General features: G+C 45.1%; 1 protein-coding gene across 8 annotated transcripts in view; it reads right to left on the bottom strand.

The window, feature by feature from the left end:
- Window positions 1–18,842, bottom strand: part of NUMA1 (nuclear mitotic apparatus protein 1) — a 76,794-nt gene that overhangs the window by 18,657 nt on the left and 39,295 nt on the right. For all 8 annotated transcript variants that reach the window (XM_047690686.1, XM_047690685.1, XM_047690689.1 and 5 more), the window contains exons 2-7: window positions 16,129–16,202; window positions 10,250–10,335; window positions 4,282–4,361; window positions 3,099–3,181; window positions 2,580–2,660; window positions 1,140–1,227 (exon numbers count right to left, since the gene is read on the bottom strand). In XM_047690686.1, the coding sequence (XP_047546642.1) occupies window positions 1,140–1,227; window positions 2,580–2,660; window positions 3,099–3,181; window positions 4,282–4,361; window positions 10,250–10,335; window positions 16,129–16,170 (460 nt within the window). In that variant the 5' untranslated portion in view covers window positions 16,171–16,202. The remainder of the gene's footprint in view (window positions 1–1,139; window positions 1,228–2,579; window positions 2,661–3,098; window positions 3,182–4,281; window positions 4,362–10,249; window positions 10,336–16,128; window positions 16,203–18,842) is intronic.

Raw genomic sequence — 18,842 nt, 5'->3', positions numbered from 1 at the left:
ACACTCACATGTGAGCTACAGAGGGAGGCCACCAGGTAGAACCTGACCCCCAGTGTCTGGGTTATCCGGAGGTCAGTGGCACTAAGCCCAGTCAAGCAACTGGCTTCTGCTTCCACGGGCCATCAAGTTCTCATGCTTCTCCCTGCAGCCAGCACTGCAGAGACAGCTCAGAACTGCCCTGAGTAAGATCTCCTCTCAGCTCAACAATCTCTCAGGTCAGAGCCACGGGCCTCTTTACTCAACTCCTCCATTCTGAAATCTTGCACTGCCAACACAACCTCCTTCTCAAAACCTCTGCCTCCCCTGGTTCCCAAGACCACTTTCACTTGGCTCTCCTACCCCTAAACACCCATGCCTAGTCTCCCTATCTGCCCTCCCTCCTCCCCGCACGCTCTAAACTCCCAGAGTTCTGAGGCGGCCTGCCTGCTCAGCCCACAGTAGCCACCACACAGACTTGAAAACCCATACCCTGGCCCGGAGCCCTCGCCTACATTCTAGACTCACATTTCCAACATCTCCATTTGAAGGGCTGAGGAGGAACCTGAATATGAGGAACATCAAATTCAGTGGCTGGAAGAGTCCACCTAGAGCCACATCTCAGGTCTGTCCTCACCAGACAGCCTGCCTCGACATAGGAAGACATGCGCAGCTCTTGGTCTTTCCCCCGCACTTCCAGCAACACATTTGGCAGATGAGGTTTCTCTCTGTTCTAGCACTTATTCTCTATCCTCCTTATTGATTTGCGTATCTGCCTTCCCAACTAGAACATGAGCTTCGTGTGGGGAAAAGCCTTTCTTTTAGGTGCTACTCCCAGCTTTTAAGCCTCGGGTAGCAATTGCTTAGAAAACAAAAAACAAAAGAGGTATGTGTGGGGTGATCAAGGACAAGCTGCCAGCAGACATGATTATCGTGTCCTGCTTAGGCACTGCCAGCCCGTGAGAAAGAGCTCCACAGGAACTGGGATGTCAGCGACATGGCCCAGAAATCAACCTATTCCATTACACGCACACTTTTCCTGAGCACAGACTCTGTGCCTGGTACTGGGAGCTGAAACAAACCCCTACTGCATTTCTGAATAATTCAGGATCCTAGCATTTCCCAGCTCAGACAGGAGGGGGTCCTCAGTAGGCCCTACTTACCTTTCTGCAAGAAGTTCTCTAGGTCCTCACTTAGGTTTAGCCCATCCTCATGGTCCAGCACAAACTTGAGAATGACTGCTAACTCAGCCTGGGCCACAGAGAGAGAAAAGGAGCATCACTGAGGTGTCAGAGAGGCCTGAAGAGATGGAGGGCACCAAACTGGCAGTGCCAGCCCCAGGAGTCTGCTGGAGCCCAGTTTTCCTCTCAAAGCCTAAAGCCTCACATTCCAGCTGAGAACATTCTAGCAGAGACATGCTGACCCTGCTTGCTCTAACCTCTTCAGTTCCTCTAAAGATGCACCTGGGTTCAGACAGAGTTCCTATCTGACTTCACTCCTGACCACAAAAAAAATGGGCAAAGAAAGTAGTGCAGTGAGAAAGCTTTTATACATAACTATGTTGCCCTCTTCCAAAGGACCCTCACTGTTATTCTTTGTCTAAGTGAGAACCCGAGAATCCTCCAGGGCTCATTCAAAGCTTATCCACCAGCTCAGCTGTAAAATTTGCCCTTCACTGTCTGAGATCCAAAGTTATAGAGTTGATCTGATTTTTCTGGCCAACCCTGCCATACTTCCTTGTCTCTGCGAATTTCCATTCGCAGAGATAAGGAAGTATGACCAGCCTGTGGAGTGACCAGCCTGGAGTGAAGAAAAGGTTGAAAGAGAAGCCCCCCGTTGCTCCCATGCCACTACAGCTCCAACATCAGAGAAGAGCCATGAACTAAGTAAGTATTATATGGGATGATTCAACATTTTTACCACCCTGCAAAAGGCCACAGCTCTCTGGATACTGTCCCCACAGTCACCTACATTACCCCGTGACATCCCAGCTCCTCCTGCTCTGGGAAATAAAGGGCAGCTGCTTAGGCATAAAGCAGAGCCAACATCAGGACCCTCATGACAGGCAGTTCCTAGAAACCAGGTCAATTCCCTCAATAATGACATAAAGGCTCCAACTCTTCACTTAGGAACCAGCAGAGGAGGGGGAGAAAAGGTAACCACTCTGAGCTAGACCGTCAAGATGGACCAAAACATTCTCTCCCACTAATCCTCCTCATTAGAGGAAAGGAGGAGACAAATGGAGTGACAGATTGTGTAAAAAATACACACTCACATGGGACCACATACATGAGGAGAGAACAATTTCTGTGTATTATCCCATCACAGTATAGTTATGACCACAGTTAAATACATGTATGTAAAAATGGACTTGAAGTATATCCTTTAAAAGTTAACAGTTATCTCTGGGGATGAGATTACTGGAAAATGTTATTTCTTCTTTTGTGCTTTTCAATATTTTCTAGACTTTCTATAATGAATGGCTGGAATTACTACAACATATTTTTTAAAACACCGCAATATGCTGTTTGAAGAAAAGCAATGCAGTGAGGTGAAGCGCAGACTAGGCCCACCAGCTGGGGTGAAGGAGGCATAGGACTTACCTGAATCTTATATTCAAATTGTTCCCAGTCCCGGGGACTTTTGGAGCTCATGGTGGAGTGGTATAAGAGCAGCATGGTCATCTAGAAGCCAAACAGGCGGTACAGTCACTGAGTAGGGTTGTCTCTCTTCTCTGTGCTCCCCTCTCTGAGCTGTTCTGGAGGCTCTTCCAAAGCTCACAGAATTCAGCCCTAGGTCGCTGCCCTTAACTATACCCAGAAACACCTGACTGAGGACACCTGATTGTGCAAAAAGCCTGGTGCACACCTGAAGTCCTGAACTCACGGAACCTAACTATGAAGCTTGGGCTACCCTCTACCAGCCAGCACCCAGGAATAGGAGAGGGAATAAAGGACACTGAGCTAAAAAGACTATGACTGCTGGGGGAGGCCTAGTTCCTGTCAGGTCTTCATTGAGGCCCACTGTAGTAGCCACCCACCACTTCCCCTGGGTTAACAGAAGGCCCAAGAGGTCCCTCTGGTTGCACCCTCTGACCCCCAAACCTGGTATTCCATAGGTACCTTGGCCAATTCCAGCTCTGACCCCTCTATCACCTTCTGCATGGACACCAGGCATTCCGGAGAAGAGGGATGTTTTCGATTTTCTGTAACAACGACAATGTAGAAAATAGGGTGAACTTCCTGGACACTATCCCTGAGATCATCACAACACCTCAGAGTAGAACAAAGTCACTGTTTCTGGTGGGGCTAGGAGATGCAGGGCTCCTTACTCCTATGTCCTCTCTCCTCCAACATACACATTTCCATCTGAAGTTAGTTCTATCCTAGGTCAGTCCAAAGACTACAGAGAAAGTTCAAAAACAAAAACAAACAAAAAAGGCAGGCTAGGAATTCACAACAGCTCTGAATTCCATGCTTGCACTCACCCACCCAACTCATCAACCACAGAGAAGAAGCCCAGAGATCCCAGGTCACTCTAGAGACTTATTCCAAGTAAGGTCACAGAGGAAGCCTGAAGCTGAGTCAGACTAGGAGGGCTAGGGACACCTGGTTCTTATGCTAGTATGCCAGTTATCAACACCTCTGCTTTATCTAAATCGGCTATCACCTTTCCCATAATTCTCTTGAGGGAGAGACTGCTCCCATGTCACAGATGAGGACTCCATGGTCCATGACTGCAAAAGGGAGGGGACTGACAAGCATTGTCCTAGTTTTTCATCTGTTCCTACTACCCATCAACCTTAGGAGCAGTTATCATTCCCTCCATTTCAAGGATAAGGAACCTATGTCCAGAAAAGTCACATAGGCTGTGAGTAGAAGGGCCAAGACCTCAACCTAAATCTGCCTTTTCCCCTGCTCCCCATCCACTGCCTAGGCAATTAATTCAAAGTTATCCAGGGGAAATGTTTCTCTTGCAAGGGAAAGAGGGTAACATGGATCCATCCCTCTCCTCCAACTCCTTGCAGTGGGTGGGGGACAAGAGCCCAAGGTGATGTGTCCCCAAAACTGACCTCTGGCTCTACCTGTATCTCAAAGACAGACTGCGGGGCTGAAGGGACACTCTCCTTCCCTGACATCAGCATCACCACACCCAGGGAAACAGGTATACTCATCCCTGTGGTACAGAATCAGTGGCCTTGAGCCTTTGCTCCTCCAGACACTGGGAGCTGGTTCCCCTGGACTTCCAAAGTCCCAGGAGTTGAGGAAGCAGCTCTTTCTGAGCCAGATAAAGAAGGGTGCTTACTCTGCAAAAAACCGCACACAAATTCCAGTCTCTCTGGCACCGGCTGTTGCAGGATTTGCTGCCCTTCTTCAGTGCCGTGGCTAGAAAAAGAACAAAGATCAGGACCGGAGTACTTAGCAATCCTTCCCTCCTTGCAACTCCATTACATACCACCTTCCCGTTCCTCCAGGCCTGGTCTGCACTGGATCTTGGAGAGAACCAGACCAAATTCTGGAGGCAGGGGAGAAGATACCAAAACACCATTTGGTCAGAAGGAACTGTGTGGTGGGTGAAAAGTGGGAACTTGAGGCGAGTGGTCCTTCTGAAAAAGATGGCACTCTTGTCCACCCTAACTGTAAATATGAAAAAGCTCTGTGGGAAGGGGCCGAGGGGAGAGGACAGCCGCACGGATGAAGGGGAAGCTAGGTTCAACAGTCTGGAATGGCTCCACTGTAAAACGTCAGGAAGCCGGGGGGAACATGGCTAGGGTAAAACAGACAATGGAAAGGGAAAACAGGCCCAAGACTGAAAAGAAGGAACAAATTCCCAAGGCTCCAAAGTACCAGGGAGAAGTTCAACATCAGACTGAAAGCTGAGATGGCTAAAGCCAAGAGATAACAATCTTTTTTTTTTTCTTTAAGATTTTGTTTATGTTTTAGAGAGCAGGAGTGAGGAGTGGGGGATGCAGAGAGAGAGAGAGAGAGAGAGAGTGTCAGTCAGTCTCAAGCTGACTCCCTGCGGAGCACAGATGACCCTGAGATCATGACCTGAGCCCAAATCAAGAGTCACATGCTTAACCAACTGAGCCACCTAGGCACCCGGGCACAACACTCTTCATCAGGTGCTCTTGCTGTGCTAGTCTGTTTAATAGCAACAGCGACAGGCTGAGGGAGCAAGGAGGGAAGGGAGGCAGCAGGGGGAGCTCTCACACAGCTCAGGCCCCTGGCCCAGGGTGCTCAAGCTAACAGCAATTTCAATTTTAGGGGTGAATAGCTCCACTTCAAGTTAGAGTGGACTCTTCTTCTTGGGCCACTACAGCTGGAGATACTGATTAAAGGAGCCTCTTGTTCCTCAATCTCCAGGTTCTATTGATCTCCAGGTTTCAACTTTCTGGAGGGCAGGCCCTAGAACCAGAGAACTTGCCCTGCAAGACATCCTTGCCAAGCAAAAGCAGCATCCAAGCCAAGACCATGAATGTATCTCCCTCCCTCTCTCACGGGATTATAACAGGCTTCTTCCAAGTGCAGCTGGTTTTTTTCTGCTTATTTTCTGGATAGCTGGTTTGTGATTAGTGACTCCTACAGAGCCTTCAGGAGATGTTCATCTCCTCCCAGACTCCTAAAAGAGCCACCTTTCCTCCCCACCCACAACCTGGAACATTGTGACTCCTTGACTCAGAATAGAGCATTAGATAAAAATAAAGAGGATTCTCAGGTTAAATGTTTGGGGAAATAATGGGTTAAACCAAAATGAACATTTTCTAAAGAAGGCAATATAACATGCATTATTTCCCAAACCTATTTGACCACAAAACCTCTTTTTTCCTTACTAAGCCCTGGGATAAATAAAGTTGCACGAAACATGCTTTAAAAATGCTGGACCTCGGGGCGCCTGGGTGGCTCAGTGGGTTAAAGCCTCTGCCTTTGGCTCAGGTCATGATCAGGTCAGGGTCCTGGGATCAGGTCAGGGTCCTGGGATCGAGCCCCAAGTCGGGCTCCCTGCTCAGTGGAGAGCCTGCTTCCTCCTCTCTCTCTGCCTGCCTCTCTGCCTACTTGTGATTTCTGTCTGTCAAATAAATAAATAAAATCTTAAATTTAAAAAAAATGCTGGACCCCGGGCTATCCAGCCCATCATTTAAAACTGAGTTAAAGGGGATACCTGGAGGGCTCAGTCAGTTAAGCGTCTGCCTTCAGCTCAGGTCATGATCCCAGGGTCCTGGGATGGAGCCCCAGCATGGGATCTCTGCTCGGAAAGGAGCCTGCTTCTCCCTCTGCCTGCCACTTCCCCTGCTTATACTGTCTCTCACATGCTCTGTCAAATAAATAAAATCTTCAAAAAATAAATAAACAAATAAATAATAAAACTGAGTTCAAGTCTTATGTCTGGCAGGAAGCCATCCAGAACCACTGCCAGTCATGCCTTCCCACTCCGCAGGAATTCCTACATCCTAAATGATGGATACAATGGCATCATTTACAATGGACCACACCCACCATACGCCCTGAACTCGAGGGTACAGGAGATACTCGGTACATATGGGTTGACTGACAGACGAAGGAGGCTCTGTAATAGGAAGAGCAGAGGTCAAGGTCAGTAACACGAACATCAGGGCTTTAGGTTCTGGCAAAATGACTCCACTAAACTTTGCTATTCAGGCCTCACAGACATCAAAGAGATGGGACAGCTTTTTTGCTTCAGGCTATTCATACACAAAACAGAAAGGGCAACTTGTTAGAAAGGTTATGCCCATGTAAAACCCAGAGAGAACGCTAGGTGGCCAAGGAACAAGTCCTGTTCAATTCCCACAGCTGCTATCTGCAACCAACCCTGCCGCCCTCCGCCGTCCTCCTCGAGAACTAGCATCTGATTTAGGTTAGCAACAGTAGCAGCGTCCGCAATGAAAAAGCCAGAATACATTCACCAAGAACATCTGTTTTCCTGAAGGAAACTGGTCTGCCCTGTCCTGGACCAGAGATGGAGATCCGGGTTAACCTGGAATTTTCAGTAGTCCATCCCCTCCAACACACACATACTTAGACATCCGTGTTCTCTCTCCCTCTCATCTTCCCTCCACCTCCACTCCTAGTTGTCAGAAGACAACTAGGAAATTTGTAACCCTCCCTATGAAAATTTCCTACCAGGTTATAAACCTACAGTGGCTAAACCAAGGACACACATCCCTACCCATGGACATATCTAGTGCTCTTGTCATTAGGCCAAGGAAATTTATCTCAATAGCAAAAGCTCCTTGTTTTTTTGTTTTTTGTTTTTTTCTGGAAAGCAAAGCAAGGTTTATTGATAGTACAAAGCTCCCAAGGAGGGAGGGAATCCAAAAGGGTTGCCCTTTCTTTTAAGATTTTATTTAAGTGATCTCTACCCCTAATGTAGGCTCAAACTCACAACCCCCAAATCAGCAGTCGCGTACTCCACCAACTGAGCCAGCTAGGTGCTCCACCTTGATCCATTAAGTTCAAAAAACAAAAACAAAAGAACAGCTGCACCCTACTGTATGTTACAAGGGCTGGCTCCTCTCAACACCTGGCTGCCCCTCCTTTGAGTGATTCTAAAATTCAGTAGTAGGTTAGATATTGTCAGCCTCATGATGTTACCAGCTACTAGTGTCAACAATCTAGATTTACCACTTCATCAGGGTTTGAAAAATAATTATTTTCAAAAGGAATTGCAAAATGCTGACTTATGGGTGGTACCCAATTCTATCTATGAAGTATCCTTGTAAAAAACAAAAAACAGCAACAAAAAAACCTTAAACTAATCAAGCTTGGCTCTAATCATCAGTTTACAGGCAACAAGGGGATGAGAAGAACAAGCTGAGCAGCACCATGATTATACAACTAATAAAATCCAGAACTAAGACTGGAAGAAAGGAAAATGAAGATAAGGTATGGGGATAGAAATGAGTAAGAAGCAAGACTGGTGGGAGGAGAGGAGCCCCTGATGAAAGCTCTTTCATACCACGACTGAAGATTTTTTATTTCAAACTTCTGGCAAGGAAGAGTCACTGAAGACCAGCAGCTGTGGGGCATCATAATGGGAGCAGGACTGCAGGAAGGAATGCCCTGGGACACGCAAAGATTAGAGAAGAACGAGGTCACAAGGGCCTGGTATCCAGAATGAGGCAGGGGCAGGGATGTGAGAAGTCTTCCAAGGACAAACTGAGAGGATGGTGACTAAGTAGGATCACTGCCAAGCAGAGGGAGGAATTCAAGATGATGCTGAGGAGTACCTGGGTGGCTCAGTGGGTGAAGCCTCTGCCTTTGGCTCAGGTCATGATCTCAGGGTCCTAGGATCAAGCCCTGCATTGGGCTCTCTGCTCAGCAGGGAGCCTGCTTCCCCCTCTCTCTCTGCCTGCTGCCCTGCCTACTTCTGATCTCTTTCTCTCTGTCAAACAAATAAATAAAATCTTAAAAAAAAAAAAAAAAATGCTGAAATGTCCTGCTGGGATAACTGGGAGAGAAAATGGTACTGTCTATACCAAAATAAGAAAACAGTGACTTCTTTTCACTAAGGTAGGTGCTGGTTAGAGCCACAGGGACTTTCAAAACATCTTATAAGACAACCCACCACCAACATACATTTCAAAAAATATATTCAAAACATTAAAAACAAAAACCACTCCAGTGAATCCATCTGTTCCAGGATACTCAGTCCCACTAGACTTTGCTGCAGAAGAGTATCAACTACATTTTCATTCATTTACTTACTCAATAAACATTAACCATTGTACTGTGTTAAGCAAGGTACATAGGACCCCAAGGGGAATCAGACCCAACCCCTACCTTTGACCAACTTAGTTATACCTTTCCCCATGAATAGGTGGCCAAGCTGCTTCACAGAGATTCTGACTCCCTAGCACTGGTTCCTACCTGCTATGTGTGGAACAGAAACACCGTCAACACCTCAGTCTGTCCCTGACCTGGGGGCTCAGAGTCAACTGTGCCTTCCTTTAAAAAGTGAGGGTCCTGGGGCACCTGGGTAGCTCAGTCGTTAAGTGTCTGCATTTGGTTTAGGTCATGATCCCTGGGTCCTGGGATCGAGCCCCACATTAGGCTCCCTGCTCAGCAGGAGGCCTGCTTCTCCCTCTCCCACTCCCCCTGCTTATGTTCCCTCTCTGCCAAATAAATAACTAAATATCTTAAAAAAATAAAGTGAGGGTCCTCTCCACTGTCTCCGCAATCCTTTATATTATAGCTGACCTCTACTTTTGCCCATAGCACAAAGAAGTGAAAAGAAGGTCAGTTTTGCCCTCCATAATTCATTAAAGTTGATGAGAAAGGAAAAAGGATGAACTGTATGAGTCTAGAAAAAGACAACTTCAGGTTATTGCAGGTTATAGTTTGACCCATTTTTGCTTAGTTCCAAACAGGGAAGATATACAAATCCCACTCTCCGCTGATTTCCCAGATAACTGTGCTGTTCAAAGGAACCATACTAAAGACAGAAAACAAAGCTCACTAGAATCCTTGCTACATGACAGCAAGCTGCTTATCAAATGCTAATCGACTTCACAGAGCAAGTTAATGAGGCAGGTGAAAACCCCAAAAATGCTATAATGGTTTAGAAAGGAGCATATCAGGACACCGGGGTGGATCAGTCCATTAAGCCTTAAGCGTCTGCCTTCCTTCCTTCAGGTCAGGATCCCAGGGTCCTGGGATGGAGCCCCACATCCAGCTCCCTGACCAGCAGGGAGTTTGCTTCTCCCTCTCCCTTTGTGTGCTCTCCAGTGCGAGCGGGCTCTCTCTAGTAAATAAATACATAAATCTTTAAAAAACAAAAACAAAACTTATCTGTGCTGTGCTAACAGGTTTGAGATAAGATTTCCAGGTGCTGCTTAATTCTTTCAAGTGCAAGAGCTTCCCCATTTCTTCTTCCTGGCCCTACAGGTTGCCAAGGAGGGCTTGTGAGAGGAGGACAAGCCACAAGAAGAGGGTATGGAAGACTCTCATTGAGACAAGAGGACAGCGAGCTCCAGAGCAGGCTCTTGAAACACCGTGAAAGCAAGGAGACTTGCAGGCTCTCCTGCACAAGCGTGAGGACTCCTGAAGGTGGAAAAAGAGCAAAAGCTCTCCCACAGACAGACACAGCAGCCCAAGAAGGAGGCCCGTGTGCCCTTGTCTCTGGCTCCATGCTGGCAGTCCTGCCCTCTGGTCATAGCTGTTCGCAAGGAAAGGGGATAAATGCAGTGCCCGGCCCAACACCCCAACACATGGCCTCCCCTGAGGGGCTGGCGAGGCACATGGCGCATACTCACATACTGTCGATGATCTTGATGAAGACGCTGCAGTCTTGGAGCTGCAGCACAGCCTCCACAGGGCTCGCCACATGCAGACTGTTCACCTGCAAAACACAGGGCAGAGACTGCTGAAACAGGGGGAGGTGCGGGAAGCAGTGCGCTCGCTCCTCTCCCCAGAAGCCCAGAAGCCGCCAGCTCGCCTAGAGTGCCTGCAGCTGCAGGCCGCAGGCCTCCGGGAGTGTTCACTTCAGCCAAGGAGAGCTGCTGCCCCCACTGGTCCAGTGACAGCCACCTGAATGCCGCTATGAGAGTCCTTCCTCCGGCTTCAAGTAAATGAGAGCTTACATTCTAGGATGTTCCACCACAGGGATACACTTTAAATATAAAATAGGCATAAAATGCTTTTCTGGAAGGATACGTGAGAAACTGTACCACCACTGCCTCAAGGGACAGGAACTTGATGGCTGAAAGTCAGATGTGGGGAAAAAGAAAGGCTTTTTATATTATTGTCCTTTGTAGCTCTTGTATGTTTACATTATAACCCTCTGTAGCCCAAATTATCACCCTACAGCCCTTTCTATCTCTTGAATTTTGAAATATCTAATCAAAACTTACATTAAATGCTACATATGTCTTATACACTCCCACAGATATAAAATCTTGTTACTAATGCATTTAAAAAATTCTTTCCAGACATAAAACTGTGACTGACACAGGGAGAAATGAGGCAATAAGATAATAAAAAAAAATAAATAAAGAGGAAAAGAAGAGCTGGGAACCCCAGGAAAAAACTTGTCAATTCCAATTCAACTGCCTGCTTCTCTTCCTTGCCTTCTGGCTGGCATCCATCTAACTCAGTCTTTACAACTAGGAAATTCACCACCAGTCATCTGCAAATGAGTCAGGTACACAGGTTATTCAACAAGCATATACGGCCAACTTGTACAGAAAAACCTCATAAATTCCAAAACCACCAACTTCAGAAGAAGCCTGGGCTGAACCTCACCTTTGTCAGTACACAGGAAAAAAAGGGTTTGCTAAACCAATCAATCCTGTGTGCAAGACTGAGGAAGGAGGGAACTCAGGCTGCTTGACAAGGTATTTATTTGTAAGAACCTCAGCAGAGTGGTTATGTGCAATGAATAGATTCTACTCTTTAAAATGCGCTCTTTAAAAGATACTGGGCTATGGGGCACCTGGCTGGCTCAGTTGGAAGCACATACTACTCTTAATCTCTGGGTCCTGAGTTTGAGCCCCACACTGGGGGAGAGGGGTGCTTTTCTTTTTAGTAACCCCTCCAAAAAAGAAAGAAAGAAAACATTACTAATAAATAAAAATATATAGATTTATATGGGGCTGGGAGCTCCCAGATTAAAATTTTAGACCTAACGCCTTCACTAACTTGCCAGAACTCTGTTAGCAACTTATTTCTTTCTGTGCCTACTTTCTCACTTGCCAAATGGATGGAATCCCTACATTGTTTACTTTAGAGGACCAGTGTGGGTTCAAATGGGATTATGAACTCAAGAACACATTACAAGATGAAAGTGCTAAACGCAAAGCACTATTATGGTTAATAAAATTAAAATAATGGAAGTAGATGCAGCAAAACTTCTACTTCTCAGTAGTTTAATTAGCTGACTGCACTAGAGAACGAGAGTATTTAAAAAAAAAAAAAAAAAAGGACTCAGCCACAGAAATTATACTATTTATTTGGTTAAATACTTATTTTTTTAAATAATTTTTTAAAGGATTTATTCATTCATTTAAAAGAGAAGGAGAGTACAAGCAGGGAGAGCAGCAGGCAGAGTGGGAGGGAGAAGCAAGCTCTCTGCTGTGCCAGGAGCTGGATGTGGGAATCGATCCCAGGACCCTGGGATCACGACCTGAGCCGAAGGCAGCCGCTTAATGAACTGAGCCAGCCAAGCACCACTAGTTAAATACTTATCCGTGTTTGTGTGTGTGTAGAATTTTATTTATTTATTTGAGAGGGAGCAGGGGGAGGAGCAGAGGGAGAGGGACAAGCAGACTCCCTGCTTGGTGGCAAGCCTGATTCCAGACTCAATCCCAGGACCCTGAGATCATGACTGGGCAGAAATCAGAGTGGGTTAACTGAGCCACCCTAGCACCCCTACATACTTCAATTATTAAAAACAACTTCTAGGGACACCTGGGTGGCTCAGTCAGTTAACTGTCTTGTCTGTCTTCAGTTCAGGTCATGATTCCAGGGTCCTGGGATCGAGGTCCGCATCAGGCTTTTTGCTCAGCAAGGAGCCTGATTCTCCCTCTGCCTGATGCTCCCCCTGCTTGTAGGTGCTCAATCTCTCCCTCTGACAAATAAATAAATCTTAAAAAAAAAAAAAAAAAAAACACACTTCTAGATGGATCTAAATGAAAACAGGTTAAGTGCTTTTTTAAAAAGTGTAGAACATGGGGCGCCTGGGTGGCTCAGTGGGTTAAGCCGCTGCCTTCGGCTCAGGTCATGATCCCAGGTCCTGGGTTCGAGCCCCACATCGGGCTTTCTGCTCAGCAGGGAGCCTGCTCCCTCCTCTCTCTCTCTGCCTGCCTCTCTGCTTACTTGTGATTTCTGTCAAATAAATAAAATCTTAAAAAGTGTAGAACATAAAGTGCAAACTCTCACTGAAGTCTAAAATTTATACCATCTATATATATATATATATAAATACTTGTATATACATAAATATGTATACTTTATACCATCTTTTGAGGGGAATAGCCTAATCTAATTAGTCAGGAAAGGCCAGTGTAAATTTTTGAGGAAGATTCTGAATATTCCAGGCCAAGATCCTTTTCCACCAGCTGAAAATGAAGAGAGCACCAAGACAGTAAGCATCCAAAACCACCTCCTTTTAATACTCCTTGTAATCAAAAGAAAACTTTCAAGGGCTATGAATGCTTGTTCACTAAAAAGACTGAAAAATCACACTAGTTAGTTCATTTAAAGTCACTTAAGATTTCTGGATTCATCTCCTGTCAAGTGACAATCTAGCAATAGTTTCTTTTATGCAGATAAAAATTCATTTTCTTCCTGTGCATTATTTTGCTCTCAAATCAGAAATCACTGGAAAGTGAAGGAAGCGGAGAAACTCTTTCATCTTTTTTTTTTTTTTTTTTTTTTTTTTTTTTTTAAGATTTTTATTTATTTATTTGACAGAGAGAGATCACAACCAGACAGAGAGGCAGGCAGAGAGAGAGAGAGAGGGAAGCAAGCTCCCCGCTGAGCAGAGAGCCCGATGTGGGACTCGATCCCAGGACCCTGAGATCATGACCCGAGCCAAAGGCAGTGGCCCAACCCACTGAGCCACCCAGGCGCCCTCAAGTAAAGTATAAATTAATTTTTATACTATAAAACAAATTATTAAAATTTGGAAAAAAAAAACCACTTATTCTAGTATTTTAATATATGTACTTTAACCATTTTGATATATTTCTTTCCAATCTTTTTTTCCTGTATTTTTCTCTAAACCACAACTAAAATTGTCACGTGTTCTATGCCACTCTTCATAACAAGCATTATTTGACACAGCTACATTATCATAAAATCCACTTTAGCTGCCTAACTTTTGCTTACATTGAAAAGTCCTAAAAAAAAATTCTATGTTACCATATATTAATATTTTAATGCATTGTTCATTTTGACTTTTGAAAAAGTACACAAGTACCCGCTATTTAATAAAACTAGCCCTGTATTGGTTCTTCTCTGTAATGGTAGTACTCACCATAAAAACAAGTTTAGGACCTAAATAAATAAACTGATCAACTTAAAACAGTGTGGCTAAAGGTTCCGCCAGTATTCAGTTAATCCACTGAACTGCAGACAAAGCTCACAGTCTCCCAAACCCAACCAGCCCCTCAGGGATGAGGGGAGGGAAAGGAAGAGACAATATTTTTTCTTCTCTTCTCTTTCTTTCCTTTTCTTTTTTTTGGTAAAAGATGTTATTTGTTTGACAGAGAGAGCCAAAGAGGGAGCACAAGCAGGGGGAGTGGGAGAGGGAGATGCAGGTTCACCACAGAGCAGGAAGCCCGACACGGGGCTCGATCCAGGACTCGATCCCAGGACCCCAGGATCATGACCTGAGCCAAAGGCACAGGCTTAATGACTGAGCCACCCAGGCACCACTAAAATATTCTAAAATTTTTAAGTGGCTTTTTCATTGGCCCTAATCATGCCCCAGCAATATTTGAAGTATCAAGAATTATTATTTATTCAGATACAGTACTAGATGTTTTCTACACACAATATATCTTCATTCTCTTAACAACACCGTGAGGTATTTTTATTTCCATTTTAAAAATAAGGTGCTGAGGGGCGCCTGGGTGGCTCAGTGGGTTAAAGCCTCTGCCTTCGGCTCAGGTCATGATCCCAGGGTCCTGGGATCAAGCCCCGCATCGGGCTCTCTGCTCAGTGGGGAGCCTGCTTCCTCCTCTCTCTCTGCCTCTCTGCCTACTTGTGATCTCTGTCTAATAAATAAATAAACAAAATCTTAAAAAAAAAATTAATTAAAAAAAAATAAATAAATAAAAATAAGGTGCTGAGAAGCTAAGTAACTTGCCCTGGTCACACACCTGGGCCAGATCAGTAATTCTAGATCAGGCTGTCTGACTCCAAGGTACAGGCTTGTCATCACTACACTCTGTATCCTCTTCTACTTCCCTGCAGCTTTATGTTCCCAATGCTTGGTATTACTCTTTCATTTGCCATTGTTCATATTGGACAGAAGATATATGAAAAGACCTAGTGCAATGATTTAAGTAATCAAGAAGGCAAAGGGAGGGGGCGCCTGGTGGCTCAGTCATTAAGCTTCTGCCCTGGGCTCAGGTCATGATCCCAGAGTCCTGGGATGGAGCCTGGCATGGGGCTCCCTGCTCAGCGGGAAGCCTGCTTCTTCCTCCCCCGCTGCCCCTGCTTGTGTTCCCTCTCTCACTGTCTCTCTCTGAATCAAATAAATAAAATCTTTTTTTTTTTAACACTTTTTTTTTTAAAAAGATTTATTTATTTGACAGAGAGAGAGAATGGTCACAAGTAGGCAGAGAGGCAGGCAGAGAGAGAGAGGGAAGCAGGCTCCCTGCCAAACAGAGAGCCAGATTCGGGCCTCGATCCCAGGACTCTGAGACCTGAGCCGAAAGCAGAGGCTTAACCCAGGCGCCCAATAAATAAAATCTTAAAAAAAAAAAAAAGAAGTCAACAGGAGGACAATGGAAGCAGACAGAAACATGGTAAAGAAATTGAGGAGAACCTTGCCCTATGATAAAAGGCCTTTCAAGACCAAAGTCCCGCGTGTCAGTGAAGTTCAGGATAAACGCTTCTAGTCAGAAAAATGCACAGGAAGTGAATGAAGAAGGGTGTCTGTGCCAAGCTACAGCCAACTCTTCCATGACCAAAAGGAAATGAAAACCTCTCCTAAGGGGTGCCTGAGTGGCTCAGTGGGTTAAGCCTCTGCCTTTGGCTCAGGTCATGATCTCAGGGTCCTGGGATTAAGCCCCGCGTAGCATTGGGCTCTCTGCTCAGCGGGGAGCCTGCTTATCCCTCTCTTTCTCTGCCTGCCTCTCTGCCTATGTGTGATCTCTGTCAAATAAGTAAATACAATCTTTTAAAAAAAAAAAACCAAAAAAAAAACAACCACCTCTCCTAAGAGGTATACAGAAGCTTAGCAGGGAGTTCTCTTCTAAGCTACACAAGTGGTGTCATGAATCACTATCAGGAGCAACATTGCCAGAAATAATTAAAGTTAAAAACTAAGGGGAAAGGCAAAGGAAAACTGTATTTCCTTCATCTCCAGATGAGAAGACTTTACATAGCTGTGGCTCCTTAAAAACTCCTCTTCTACCCATGCAAACTTCCTGGAGAAGGTCACACCAAAGAGAAAAAGACTCACCCAAGAGAGGAGTGCAGCTGCCCGGGTGGCATGGAGCGTCATCTTGGTGACACCAAACAGTCACCCCAATGCACCTGGAAACCAAGAGAAGAACAGCAGCTAATTATATCAGATATCCGTGATGAAGGACAAGGTGGGAAATGGTTTAATATACTGGCTCTGAATACGTCAATCTCTTTACACAGCAATTAACCCACCAAGGACATGGGAATTTTTAGAAAGCTCTAACTACACATTAAAATTACTATAGAACTTGGGGCTCCTGGGTGGCTCAGTTGGTTAAGCCACTGCCTTCAGCTCAGGTCATGATCCCAGAGTCCAGGAATCGGGCTTCCCCTGCTCTGCAGGGAGCCTGCTTCTCCCTCTCCCTCTGCCTGTCCCCCCGCTTGTGCGCGCTCTCTCTGTCAAATAAATAAATAAAACCTTAAAAAATAAAATAAAATAAAATTACTATAAAACTTACCATAACAGTAAAGAGCCTGCATTTAATTCATAGTCCACAAGCTCTACACACAGTTTTCTGTTCCACAGAAAATGTAACACTCAGGGCTGTCCTTCAACCCTGTTCTTTGGGACATGGTGCCCTTAAAACATGGAACAAATAAGGTTTCTCAGACAGATCTGGGTCTGAAAGTGATTCCATGTAACCTTGGACAAGTAGCGTACTTCTTTTAGTTCAGTTTCCTCATCTAACAAATGGGATTTGCAAACACCTATCTGGGTTACTATGAGGCTTCAAGACAAAGCAGGTAACACAAATAACACAGTGCCTGACACATCGTACATATACACTAAATGATCACTGATCTTTAACAGAGAGGCTGATTTCTGGCTCTTTCTGCAGGTGCCCAAATTCTGCCTAAAAATAACCAAGACCTTGAGGGAAACTTCTCCAAATTCTGGATTTTTATATCTCCCACAGAAATGTCAAAGATACGGTTCAAATGAGGGACCTGATGACACCAGACCCAATTCTGGCAGAAATCTCATGGGACATTTAATGAAAGATTAGGTACATGTCCTGGTATTCCTATTCCTAATTTCCTTTCCCACTGAGAATCGGCCATCTGCCTGCCAACCTGCCCAGGAGACCACAGACCTGGTGACTAAATATTCCTCAACATCTCCCAGCAGCCCCCCCAACTCCTACCAATCATGGGAGCAATCAGCCCCGCCCCCACCTCCTGTCACAGGTACTTAGTCTGTCACTATTCGATGAAGAACACAAGTGGTTAAGTCACATCACCTGTAATTCTCCCCACATACTAGCATCTCCAAGGTGTGGGTTCTATGGACTGAACATTTGCTAAGCACCTTTTTTTTTTTTTTTTTAAAGATTTTATTTACTTGAGAGAGAGAAAGACTGCATGAGCAGAGGGAGAGGGAGAAGCAGGCTCCCCCGACTTGGGGCTTGAACCCAGGGCCCTAAGATCTCAACCTGAGCCAAAGTCAGACACTTAATAGACTGAGTCACCCAGATGCCCCACATTTGCTAAGCGTCTTCTGTACACAGTGTGTTGGGGATAAGAAAAATATCATTGTTGTCCATAAAGTACTTACTGTCTAGTAGGAGAAAGATATACATAAATCTGATGATAATCCACTCCCCATCATTCTTAGTTCTTCCTACATAAGTATACTGTTTTTTTTTTTTTTAAGATTTTATTTATTTATTTGACTGAGAGAGAGAGAGATCGTAAGTAGGCACAGAGGAAGGCAAAGAGAGAGGGAGAAGCAGGCTCCCTGCTGAGCAAGATCCGGATATGAGGGTCAGGGTTCCATCCCAGGACCCTGAGATCATGACCTGAGCCAAAGGCAGAGGCTTAACCCACTGAGCCACCCAGGCGCACCAAGTGTACTGTCTTTACCAACCAAGCAAAAAGGTTACTTTCTGAGTCCATACAGATGTTCATTCTGCTCTGGAAGCTATATGGGAAATGGGAGACACTTGACATGGTCCCTGCCTCTGAGCTTATACAGCGAGGTAAGTAATGAAATTAAAACATACATGAAGCTTTAAATAATAGAAAATAATTAAATGCTAAATATAACTAAATGCTAATTGTAATTAAGTGCTTCCTGACCCCACAAAACCCAACAAGATTCCACCTGTCATACCAACGTCACAGTCTTGGAAATGAGCCAATTCACCTGGGCTTTGGCAAGAGCAAGGGAAGTGGTTAAGGGAGCTCTCAGGAGGGCAGAGAACCTAAAGGACCTATGTGTTCCTCAGTCTTGGATGATTTTCACCCAGCATGCCCTATCCATCAGCACTGAATGCTTAGGTCCCTGGGGCCAGCCAAAGATGAAGAGAAATGGTCTCAACTATTGCACTGCAATAAGACTTCCAGTTATTGGCCAGCCTAAAGTTAGAGGGATCATGCCTGGCCCTTGTGGTGAAGGCAGCAGTGGAGGCAGCAGTGGCCAAATGATCTACTAGGGCTTCTTTAAAACAAAACAAAACAACAAAGTCTATATGTTAATTGAATTTAAATTTAAAAAAATAATTAAAAAATTAAAAATTAAAAACAAAAAGTCTAAGCTCTTTAGGAACAAGGGAAATGAGGCCCAGATCACCTGTCCCTCATCCCCACTGTTGCCTCTAGACTTGCTATCCTTTTGAAGAGGTCCAAAATTTCAGTCAAAAATTTTACTTATTTCTAACCCAGGGTAAATTTTGCCCCCTCTGAGAGATTCCACAGCTGTGCTGCTAA

Source organism: Lutra lutra, chromosome 10 (genome assembly GCF_902655055.1).
Source record: "Lutra lutra chromosome 10, mLutLut1.2, whole genome shotgun sequence".
In the NCBI taxonomy this organism is placed as follows: domain Eukaryota; kingdom Metazoa; phylum Chordata; class Mammalia; order Carnivora; family Mustelidae; genus Lutra; species Lutra lutra.
This window is presented reverse-complemented; position numbering and strand designations above follow the sequence as displayed.